General features: G+C 44.1%; 1 protein-coding gene across 3 annotated transcripts in view; it reads right to left on the bottom strand.

Annotated features, from left to right (window-relative positions):
- Positions 1-8,049: 8,049 nt before the first annotated feature.
- The window catches only part of Gosr1 (golgi SNAP receptor complex member 1), a 36,302-nt gene continuing 31,662 nt past the window's right edge, over positions 8,050-12,689 (bottom strand). For all 3 annotated transcript variants that reach the window (XM_021654879.2, XM_021654880.2, XM_060387270.1), the window contains exon 9: positions 8,050-11,628. In XM_021654879.2, coding sequence (XP_021510554.1) covers positions 11,504-11,628 — 125 coding nt within the window. In that variant the 3' untranslated portion in view covers positions 8,050-11,503. The remainder of the gene's footprint in view (positions 11,629-12,689) is intronic.

Genomic DNA, 12,689 nt, shown 5'->3' with positions numbered 1-12,689 from the left:
AAAAAGCCAGAGAGTTAATACGACTTAAGAAAGAACTGTATTTAAAAATATGTTGTACTTCATTTAAAAGGCTGGTGATTCCTCATTGCAAAATGTTTTCTTATGCTCTTTTAAGGGGAAAGAATTCTGGCTGATAGGTTTGGTATGGTACAGTTTAAAATGGTTCTGTTCTGTTATGCAGGTGGTTCTAAAATTTATTTGATCACAATGTTAGGACTTTTGGTTATGGGCGTTAATGCCATCAGCAACACCTAATAGCTATGTTTGGTATTGTCAGTCACAGCCTGTGCTAACACATGGCTAGCCGCTATGATGGTTCAGCGATAGAGAAGGTGGAGCTGTAGTTTTGCTGCCATTTGTTTAGGTCTTCCAGCTGAGTTCAGTTATACGTGGCCAGCCACCATGCGGGTCCAGAGATACAGAGGGTGGAGCCATGAGTTTGTGACCATCTTTGTGTAGGTCTATCAGTTATATACAGGCCTCTGATTAGTGCTAAGTGCTAAGTGCAAAGCTTTTTACTGTTCAATTTTAATGCAAAGTGGTAGGATCAGCAAGATTTGCTAGCCTCTCTATGAACTGTATCTGATTAAAAGGTTTGCTTTAATTTTAGTTCAGAAAAAGCAGATTTAAAGTTATGCTAAATACTGCAGTTGAGCCTTACCTAGTATCTTCGTTTAGTTTTTTTTTTTTTTAAGGTTAAGCCTCTAGGCTACTTAAAATATAGTTCTAAAACATGCATCTTAGAAAAATGTCAGAATTAGAGAGTATAACATAGGACACAGTTAAGGGCAGATGATAAAAACAAAGAGTAACTCAGATATGCTGGCCCTCAAGCTTGTCAGAGATCTGATGAATATGGCATTTTAACTGTGTAAGCTTATTGTGACAGAGAGTCCCAAAATCCTAGCAGTAGCTCCCCAAGGTCTCCGAGAAGATTTGGGTACAACAACAGATAACTGTGACTCTGGATTGTGGTATGCTAACCACTGGGCAAATACTGCCTCAACTGGCCCACTGCTAGGGCCCAGCCTAAACTGTGGACAAAGCCATAGACACCTGGAGAGCTATTATTTCACATTGTGAGAGGCAAGGTGAAGTCAATCTCTCATGTTCCTCTTTCCACAGAAGCAGTCTCTCATCTGTGCCTAGCTGGACCACCTCTCTGCTCATGATGTCATGAGACCACAGGAGCCAGGGACACTGCCTAGGTGATGGACTAACTAGTCATCTCTGTCATTTTGATTGGCACATCGATTGGTATATTTATTAAGCTTATAATTTATCCTTCTCGGGTCTCTGATCACTTTGATGGCTAGGCTAAGCTAATGGTAGCTTTGCAGCTAAAGAGCAGACAATTAGATCCACTGTTAGCTCATTGATGAGTTCATTAACTAGTTAGAACTACTAGGTACTAGATCTCTTATTTAGAAAGAAAGACAGGTTTGCCCTGCTCACAGGATTCATGTCAGTTGCCTGTGTTTTAAGATATATAAATGGATAAAAAAATATGGAGCTTATGTAGGGTCTGTGGATACAGGAGTTTAGGTTGTAAAAATCTAGAGAGTGTTGTTATTTGGTCTGAGAAAATGTTTCAGGGTTAATAAATGCAAAAAAGATTGGATAGTCTAAATAGATGTTTTAAGGTATATAATTATGAGTTATAAAGATACAAAAATAATTTAAAGCATATTAAAAATGGGAGATACTGTAGATTTCCCTCCCCCCTCTTTGCTACTGTTGTGCTTATGTTATAAAATTTCAGAAGTTCAGAGTTTTGGCATTGATCAATAGAGTTATGATAAGTTGATGGAGCACTGACTGCTTATTATTCAGTCACCAGGTTGAGATTTTAATTTCCTTTGGTTGTCTTCTGGAGATAGACTTAAAGGTGCTTCTCGTCATGTTAAAAACATCTATCTAATGTGTATATCTGACCCAAAAGTCATAGCTTTTACTATGGTATTCTTAATATCTGCCATTTCTGGGGTAGACTTTGACACAGGAATATATTAAACCTATTCCTTCTAGTTACTTTATAAAGAAAAATCCAAGCATCCAGGGTTTAGCACTAAAGCCAGTAATATATTTCTGCCTAACTTTCCAGTGTGAACATGGAGATGGGGGCTAAAAGTAGATGCTGAGTGTATGAAAAATAGCCAAGCTCCATTCATGGCTGATTACCAACAGCTATGCCCACAGAAGAAATGTTACCGTGGACACACTTAAGTTGTTTATAAAGGTTATAAAACAAACAGCTTAACCGATACTCATTTGGTGGGATGCAGTTTTACCTGTTACTCTCAGAATGTTATATTAGATTTGCTAAATATATATTTCCTTTTGTGTACCAAAAAAAATTCATGAGTTTCAGGAAATCAAAAAGTTATGTGACCTGGATCTGGCATAGCTCAAAAGGATCACAGATGAGATTTTCCCTGGTCCTCCCATTTAATAGACACATTTTAACTTCTGTCTCCAGTCTGAATTTGTCTCAGCAGATTTTCACCTGTTTGACTCTGTTCCGGGATCAGCTATGGACTGCAAGCTGAAATCTGGACTTCCTGGAAACTGACATGATTGTTCCCTGCCTCTTTGGGTGGATCAACTAACCAGATGCTTGTGACTGCCCCATTGCCCAGCCTTTGACTGGTATTTCAGCCTCCCTAGCCCCTGATGCCAACGGTCCAATGGTCAGCACTGAAGAAGCTCCAGAAGATGGATCTTCACCCAAATCTCATCTAGCAGGCTGAAATGCTAAGTCAAAAGGGGCTGGCTCCCTGGCATTAACTATTATCTTGGGCATCTGCTTAGCTGAAATGGAAAATAATATTGCAGCAACTGGGCTAAAAGCCTAGAGAGACACTAGAGAAAAAAAGGATAATAGTTTTCTTTGGCTTACTACCCCTATATCCACCCTAAAGGGACCCCTAACTCATTTTGATTTTTATCTTTGGGCCTTGTATTTTAAATTGCTTGATGGCTTTCATTAAAAAAAAAAGTGTTTGGGAGCAATATACTAATGGTACACAGATCCCATTATAAAAAGATAAATCTACAGAATACAAGGGGGTCATATCTGGAAGACCCAAGATTGGATCTTCAAATGATCATGGCAAAGGGGGAAATGAGGGACCAAAAGATTAAAAACCAGCCATTATTATTAAAGTTTAAGCCCTGAACTAGCTGGGTGAGGTCCAGTAATGCCCTGAGGGGAAGAACCTGCTGTACTGCATTCTTTCCCCACTCAGTAGAGATACATTTGCTAGGAAACTGGCCCATTCCCCTAAGAAGGGACATCAGATCATTAATGGTCTGGGGACCTTCCTATAGCCAATCAATTAAAAATGTAGCATTTTGACCAATAGATGCTTGCCAGGCAGGAATCGCCCCTGCCTTGGGCATGCTGGGCGGGACCAGAATCTTTAAATCACCCAACTAACCTGAGCACAGGGCTCTCGGCTCTTGCTGCTTCAGCGTTGGGGGGTGTGAGCCTGAGCTGCAGCTTGTAACTTATAATTTGTAATAAAAAGATCTTCTTGTGGTTTGCAACGGACTCGGCTCCTGGCGGTGGTCTTTTGGGGTATCACGACTCGGGCACAACACTATTTCATAACTGTAAAATTTTAACTTATTTTTATTAATTAAAGTTTATTCACTTTGTATTCCCCTGTAGCTCTCTCCCTCCACCCCTCCCATTACTACCTTCCCCTCCTGTGCCCCTCCCCTAGTCCACTGATAGGGGAGGTCCTCCTCCCCTTCCCTCTGATCCTAGTCTATCAGGCCTCATCAGGAGTGACTGCATTGTCTTCCTCTGTGGCCTAGTAAGGCTGCTCCCCCCTTAGGGGGAGGTGGTAAAATTGCAGGCCAATCAGTTAATGTCAGAGACAGTCCCTGTTCCCATTACTAGGGAACCCACTTGGACACTGAACTGCCATGGGCTACCTCTGTGCAGGGGTTCCAGGCCATCTCGGTCCTTGGCTGGAGTATCAGTCTCAGAAAACACCCCTGGGCCCAGACTTTTTGGATCTGTTGCTCTCCTTGTGGAGCTCCTGTCCTCTCCAGGTCTTACTATCTCCTATTTCTTACATAAGATTCCCTGCACTCTGCCCAAAGTTTGGCTATGAGTCTCAGCATCTGCCTCACTACCCTGCAGGGTAGAGCCTTTCTGAGGCCCTCTGTGGTTGGCTCCTGTCCTGTTCCGTTTTCTCCCTCCTCCAATGTCCATCCTCTTTGCCTTTCTGAATGGGAATTGAGCATCTTAGCCAGAGTTGTCCTCCTTGATTAGCTTCCTTAGGTGTACAGAGTTTAGTATGTTTATCTTATATTAATGTCTAATATCCACTTATGAGTGAGTATATACCCTGTGTGTCTTTCTGCTTCTGCGATACCTCATTCAGGATGATCTTTTCCAGTTCCCACGATTTACCTGCAAATTTCATGATTTCCTTGTATTTTATTGCTGAGTAATATTCCGTTGTGTAGATGTACCACAATTGCTGTATCCATTCCTCAACTGAGTGGCATCTGGGCTGTTTCCAGCTTCTGGCTATTACAAATAAAGCTGCTACAAACATGGCTAAGCAGATGTCCTTGTATACTTTTGGATATATGCCTAAGAGTGGTATAGCTGGATCTTGAGGAAGCGCTATTCCTAATTGTCTGAGAAAGCGCCAGATTGACTTCCAAAGTGGCTGCACAAGTTTACATTCCCGCCAGCAGTGAAGGAGGGTTCCCCTTTCTCTGCATCCTCTCCAGCATGTGTTGTAACTTGAGTTTTTCATTTTAGCCATTCTGATGAGTGTAAGGTGAAATCTCAGGGTCGTTTTGATTCGCATTTCCCTGATGACTAAGAACGTGAACATTTCTTTAAGTGTTTTTCTGCCATTCGATATTCCCCCATTGAGAAATCTCTGTTTAGCTCCATACCCCATTTTTTAATTGGGTTACTTGATTTGTTGCTGTTTAACTTCTTGAGTTCTTTATATATTATGTATATTAGTCCTCTGTCAGATATAGGGTTGGTGAAGATCCTTTCCCAGTCTGTAGGCATTCATTTTGTTTTGATGACAGTGTCCTTTGCTTTACAGAAGATTTTCAGTTTCTCGAGGTCCCATTTATTGATTGTTGCTCTCAGAGCCTGTGCTGTTGGTGTTCTGTTCAGGAAGTTGTCTCCTGTGCCAATGAGTTCCAGGCTCTTCCCCACTTTTTCTTCTAACAGGTTTAGTGTGTCTGGCTTTATATTGAGGTCTTTGATCCACCTGGACTTCAGTTTTGTGCAGGGTGATAAGTATGGATCCATTTGCATTTTTCTACATGCAGACATCCTATAACTGTAATTTTGCTGTTATAAATTGTAACATGTTTTCCAATGGTCTTTGGTGACCCTACAAAGGGGTTGGTCAACCCCCAAAGGGGTCGTGGCCAGCAGGTTGAGAACCAGTTGTCTAGGGCCATCTTCTGAGCCCAACTGCCACCGTTCTCAGGGGTTCTGCTGGGCTTGTTAACTGTTGGGTGTTCCCTCATAGAAGGGAGGTTGGAGGGACTCCCACCAGACCACCCCCACACTCCTAACCAGCTGTATGCCATTCTGCCCTAAGTGCACGTGGCCTAAGGAAAGGAGACTAGGGTAAGGGGCTTCATCCATGCTGATTTTAGACCTTCCAGCATGACTGTTTTAAGGTCATCCACACTCCTACCCATAACCCCCAAACCATTCCCCTGTAAGCAAGCCTAATAAACTCACCGGTTCCCCAGGCTCAGCTTTGGTGGAATTATCTTTCCGTTTGCTATTGAGACCACAGGAGGGAGGGGTAGACACTGTTGTCTTGCCCAGGGAAGGAATTTTATCACTTCACACACTGTGCCAGACCTAGGGGGCCATGGACACTCAACAGCCATAACAAGCCAAGGGGTGGCCAGGAGGCAAAGTTCAGCTGTTACACGCAGGGTGCCAAGAGAGGTTAGACAGAGGCAGGAAGCCTGCCCCCTGCAGCTGCCATAGCCAGGCAATGAGGCCCAGGTCCAGTTTGTGGGGCATGGCAGGGAAAGAAGGAGAGAGGGTGAAGGACTATTTATCATAGGGCGAGGAGTGTACAATGCCACCCTCGTGTGGAGGTCTCTCAGTTTTGGAGACGACCTTTTAAACCTAACCCTCTTGGCACTGAGTTAAAAAGCAGGTATTGACCATATCCGTGTGCTCCTCTGGATATTAGTTCTTTCTGCACAAGGCTCGGTGTTTGAAAATATCCAAAACCAATGGGTTAGGTGATCATCTGCTAAGAGCTACATCTCTTCAAGGAGGCAAATGGACAACCACCCAAACGTCAGGATGACAGTTATCGAAGGATCGTGAAAATAATAGTCCTCCAGTCACAATGGCCATTTGTCTCAGCAAAGCCTTTCCAACACCTGGTCTTTTTAGAGTCTAGTGTCTTGTGAGAGCACAGAAAAGAGCTTTGCTCACTGAGCGGGTCTGCTGAGCTGGGGAATTATAGCCAAGGTGAAGAATCCTGTCGGCCCCAACTCCCCCACATAAATCTATCCTCCAGAGGAGGAGGCTTGTTTTTCTCCTGGCTTTTATGCTAAGGAAAAATCCAGCGACAGACTTGCTACTTTTAGCCATCTCTTGCTGGGAGAGCAGAGTGCACTGGGCAGAGCTCGGGACATTTCGTGAGGAAAGGGCCAAGCAAGCAGCAGCAGCAGCTATCAGAGGGCTCACCTTCATAAAGGCATTGTTGCCTTGGCCTGGGTGGCCTGGCTGTGGTGCTGGCCAGAGAAGCCAGGGCTGCTAGGGAGGGTGCGAGGGGCGGAGGGAGGCTGTACTCTAAGTCAGTGATAGAAGCATTTTCTTTGACTTCACTGCAGTCCACCAGACTCATAAGCAAATGTAACTTACAGACGGACCTCTCGTCAAGCACCTGGTTAATGGCATGCCTTTGCAATAACAAGGCTATCAAATTCAAAATGATTACTTTTAAGCACAATCAGTGATTTTTATAATCCTTATTTCTTAACCAGGAAGCTTGAGTTAAAAGATTCTGTGGAACTAGTGTTAAGATTTGACATTAAGTAGCTCCTGACATGGCTCCGTGGTAGAACTTGTCTAACATGCACAAAGCCTGGGTTCCATTCCCATCTGGCAAACAAGCCCTCGAGACTCAAATCCTTTTACCACCCAATGATTGGGCAAAGCTTCCTGGCTGTGAAATGGAAGGCTACCCACAGGAAGTTGTGGTGTTCTGTTTGTGTTTACTTGGGAGTGTGCACACAGTGGCTCATAATGGTCAGGATCCTCAAGGAGAGGCAGGTGGCGCTTCAGATGCCATGTTAGGGGGCGTGGCTGCAGTGCTGACGACAGGACAGAGTGGAGCGCTGGCTGCTGTGTGAAGCCGGGCTTCCCCTGGAATGAGGCAATGCTCTGGCTGGTTTAGCAGTTACACAACGAGAACATGGAGCCAGCATCAATGCATTTTACAAGGCCAAACTTCAACGTGGATTGTATCATTATACTGTCAGTTTATTGACTTTTGTGGTGCTGGGACTCAAAGCTCAGCAAGTGCTGTATGGCTGAGCCAAAGGCAGCCCTGACAGTTATCTTCAGAACATGAGTTAAGAACATCTCAGGGCCTGAGAAATGAGGTAATTTTTATTTTCTGGAGAATCAAGTTCAAAAGCCATTTAAGGAGGATGAGGACATGGTTTCTGACTAAAATACACACTTTAGACTTTCATCATAACCCCTGACATTTTATATTCTCCTTTATTTAAAAAAAAATGTGTATGTTATCTGCATCGTGTATATGCCCAGTACCCAGAGGGCAGAAGAGAGCATGACACAGCTATGAGCTGGCATGTAGGTGCTGGGAATTGAACCCAGGTCCTCAGGAAGAGCAGCCATTTCTTCAGGCCCTCTCCATTCTTGAGCCCAAACATCACCCATCTGTTCATACAAAGGCCTGCAGCACTCTGAGAAGTCTTTGTAGTAGTGAGATCACAATCCCAAGAGGCTCAAGATTATCTTGCCAGTACAGATAACTACAGCCACGGCTATTTAGATATTTAATTTATTAAATTATATAACAAAGTTTCTTCTATACAGTCAGAAAATGCACATTTAGATGAGAACAAAAATTAAGTACAAATACAATAATATTGGTTCCAAGAAGCTATTTTAAAAGCAAAAAATTAGAAAGTGCATTTGGAAAAGAAGAGATTAAAAAAAAAAGCTGTATTGGCATTTTTCATGAGGAATCACCTTCCATCCGGATAAATGTGATTAGAACTGATTCTCTCCGTCTCTGAAAGCTACTAGAAGATGGTACAAATATTTTGGTACGATGATTTTAGGTCACATTTTTTTTTTAAAAAGATCCCTTAAGACACGGCTCAGCTGTCCCAGAGTCTCCCCCGGATTAGCATGCTCAGACCTGGCTTGTTGCAGATCACCCCGAGAAAGGGGCATTCGGGCACACCCAAGAATGGACAAGTTTGAGACCACAGTGGGAAAATTTACATCTTTTTGGAGACTAGGCCAAATAATGACTCCTACTGTAAAAGGAGAATAGCGTCCATTCAGTCACTAGAGAAGGTGCGTTTGCTCTGTCACATTTGCTACCAATGACTTGGGCACAGTCATTTATCTCAACAACCTAACATTACAAGTCAAATATTCAATGCATTTCCAAAAATCTTATCTAGACAATGACAGAAGTTAAAGTATTAGATTGGGCCTGTTCTTAGAAGCCACTCCCTCAGGCTGAGATAATCAGCAATGCGAGAGAGCAATGATGGTGGGAGTAAAGGTCAAGGTACCTCAACTCTACAGGGCCCAAGGTCACTGTGTCAGACCAGCGAGTATGCTTTCCATTCACATGCCCACAGCCAACATGGAAGCGCTCGGGTCTTCCTCACCTGTCCCCATGGTGATCTGAATACACACATCTAATCTGAGGACCAGGAAAAAGAAAAAAAAAAAACAACACACATTCTCAATCAAAGTAAATGTTGGTATCAAGGAGAAGGAAAAACAACAGGTGAGGAGTGTGGGCGGCAGAGCACAGACCACATGGCCAGGCCGGTGATCACCACGCCTGACCCCAGCAACAATGTACTGCACATCCTCACTAAGTCACTGGTGTACCAAAGACAAACTGGAGAAATCTGCTGTCTGGAGCCAGGCTTGGTGGTATGTGTCAGGTAGCAGCAGTCCAAAGTTCTTAGGGGGCTGAGGCAGGAGTTCAAGGCCAGCCAGGGCTAAACTTGAGATGCTCTCAAGACAAACACTTAAATTCTAAGACATTAACCTAGAATTTTCTTCTGTTTCCATTTTTCATATTTTTTTTTAGCGAAATGGGAAGTTCTGAATGGTTACTAAAACTAGTTTTCAAAAGTAGTCTATAAAAAACAATGGCTAAGGAAACAAATCTTTCCTAAGAAATATTTCATTGGGAATCGCAAATCAAAAAACCCTCTTACCTCAGGCTCTGACCAGAAATTCTTAACAGCCACCTCCTAAGCCTGAAAACTGGGTATGTGAGGATAGCCCAAAGTAAGAGAAATAAACGTGAAAAAAGTTGACTGTCTTAACACTGAAGTCCCAGTTGGCAATCACAGTGTCCCGGCAGGGCGGAACCGGAAGGGGAGGGGCAGCCCCCCTCTGGGCACCACACTGGGAGGTTAGTCAGACTCCTGTCCCCAGCACCTACAAGCAACATAATTCTATGTGTTCATCTGAGCACTGCCTCCTGGCGCCGTCCACCTGCCTTCAGCTGCTGTGCTGTGGCCTAGGGCAATGAGCCAGGCCATGTCCTAGCTTAGGATCATTCATCAGCTTTAGTGACTGAAACAAGTAAGCAAACCAGTACAAAAGACTGGCAGTATATTTAAATAAATAACTTTATTTACGATACTTCAGATTTTTATATAAGCCCACTATAGAACAACCAAAGTCCCATAAAGTCTAGCTGAGGCACAACCGCCAATCAAGGCCCTTTGAAAAAAATCAAAGATAATAAAGTGTCAGGGAAGAGAAGTTCTGTTCTCCTAAAGAGACTTTAACAAATCAAATTCCCTGATTCTTAAGGTCCACAGAGGGGAATTTAATTTCCTTTTAAGGACATGCCCAGTCAAGAAGCTGATTAACCCATATTTAGAAAAATAAACCCCATAATTAAGAAAAATATATCAAATGCCTTTCATACCTAGAATGTACCAACACTTCGATAGCAGAGCGGCGTCTCGGTCAGCCTGCCCACGAGTGGCAGCACCCTCACACCACGGTGTGGGGCTACATTCCAATATCTCACCGCCGCGCACAGTGTGCCTGAGGACATCCCGGTGGGGCCAGAGCCTTCTCTCCGTAAGCAGATACTGGAGGTCTTTAAACTATCTGCTGCTGCAGTAAGACGTTACCAATTTACCGATGCTGAGATACAGCTAACCTGAAAAGTATTACAACTTTGTCTCTGTCCAGTCAGGTGTGGGCAGGAGTCACAATACACCTCAATGGTGACACCGTGGCATGGCCTGCGAGTAGGGCGGGGCCTAACAGAGGAGGAATGAATACATGTGCACAGGGCAGAGTTCCAGTGCCATCAGGCTACAGTTCTTAAGCCTTTGCTCAGGCTGCAGAACACAGGCAAACAGAATGACCCAGAGAGCCGCCCCTCAACACCTTCTCACAAGAGTAGACCTCACTGAGAAGCTCAGTCCCTCCCTCAGGTCCTGGGATTAATCTTCACATGATGAGGGACCACTAGGGGCAATGACAGACACTGGCTGTTTGTCACTGAAATGCAGTTTTATCATGTAGAAGCAAATATTAACCCAATGGAAGAAATAATAAAGCAACGACCAGCTCCTTTTACAAGGCCTGCCATTCTGATGTATTCAGTCGTACAGCTGACCCACACTCACGACTGGAGAGAGAAGACACGCTTTCTCAGTGCTTTCCATTTCAGACCTCAACATGAAGCTGGCCTATCAACTCTTACAGATTCGGTGGGAAATGGAACTTTTCTTGACTGCCAAGAGTTAGGGACACAGAATAGAATCCAAGTCACAGCTGATTTCTCATCACAAATGTTAAATAAAAGGACAAGAATTATTTTTATTTACATCCAATCTTGTGGCTGAAAGCGATGCCATCTTTGGATGTGGAGAGCCTGGTGCTGTGAGGAGTCCAGCTTTGAGGCCTGCTGGTCATCAGGCTTCCCCAGTCACCGAAGCCCAGGTTTGGCTTCTGCTTGCTTACCTCCTAGGGAGAAACAAGCAACTGAAACCTTTTGTTGTTGTTGTTTTCAAAATTAAAAACAGAGTAATGTGTATTAGAAAAGACAGCAGAGAAAAACTGTGGCTTCAGCTCAGTCCGACCAGGTCAGAGCCATGGGTGCAGTTGAGAATTCATCTGGCTGGCAGGCTCACGGCCAGGACAGGCTTTCCTCCCTACATTCCCCACTCCAGGTCAGGGCTTGAAGGTGGCGGGCAAAGTCCTGGGAGCATCCTCTCAGTGGAACGCATACAGCAGCAACAGGATGGTACAGATGCCAATGACACCTCCAAGGATGAGCGAGTCTCGTCGTTTCCTAAGGTTGATCCTTTGTATCAGGCTGTTCACAGCAGGAAAGCGGTCTTTGGGAACCTTGGTTAAGGTCACACTTGTGAGAAGCCTCTTTAGAAACGTCACAGCAATTACAAACAGCCATCAGTGACAGCAATTACAAACAGCAAGTGATCAGACAGTGTGGGGAAGAGAAGAGCAACACACTTTCCCACACTCAATCCACCCAGTCCGTGTAAAGTGCACAAGAACAATGGAAAGAAAATCACTGGAGAAAATAAAGATGGCTGCTAGAATCCACCAGGGCTTCTGGGTCTAAGCATGGGTGGATTTGCGGGGCGGGGTGGCCTAGCACTCACCTACTTGCTCCTTTCCCTTTTCTGTCCATTGCCCCTCCCCTCAGAGACAGGAGTACGAAAGAAAACCTGATTCTCTGCACCCTAGAAAGGAACCCTTGGACTCATGCAATTGGGTCCTAATGAATAATTAACAATTTTAGATTTACTGTAGCAGGAAAATGGGCTAAATGTTATAGTTGCTCTATTATGAGAAAGAGAGCGAGAGCTGGGCACGGTGGCTCATGCCTGTTAATCACAACACTCAGGGAAACTGAGGCAGGCGGATCTTTGTAAGTTCAAATCCAGCCTGATCTACACAGCGAGGCCAGGACTAGGAAAAAAAAAGGGGGGGAGGGTGTAACTGCCAGGTTGTGGGGGCTCACGGAGGCAGAGGCAGGCAGATCTCTCTGAGTTTGAGGCCAGCCTGCACTATACAGTTCTAGGAAAGCAAAGGCTGTCTCAAAACAAAACAAACAAACAAAAAGGGGGAATTAGGACATTTCAAATTTGACTTTGATAACATTCTACCACATTTTAGTTAGTATGTGGAGTCATCAGCACACTCACTGCAGGCGTAGGCCACAGTTGCACTGTTCTACATTTCTGAAGAAAAAAAAAAGGCCTCTTTGTTGATAAAGACATCACATCAAGTTCAAGAGGAGCAATGACCACACCCTCCTTGAGAAATGTCAGTTGTTCCTCTCTGTGAGTCTTACGTCTGCTTGTGTACTCACAGATAGTATATATCTTTTTTTTTTAAGATTTATTACATATCCAATGTTGTGTTTGCATGT

This window comes from Meriones unguiculatus, chromosome 7, assembly GCF_030254825.1.
Source record: "Meriones unguiculatus strain TT.TT164.6M chromosome 7, Bangor_MerUng_6.1, whole genome shotgun sequence".
Taxonomy (NCBI): domain Eukaryota; kingdom Metazoa; phylum Chordata; class Mammalia; order Rodentia; family Muridae; genus Meriones; species Meriones unguiculatus.
The sequence above is the reverse complement of the archived record's forward strand: the minus strand, read 5'-3'. Positions and strand labels throughout refer to the sequence as shown.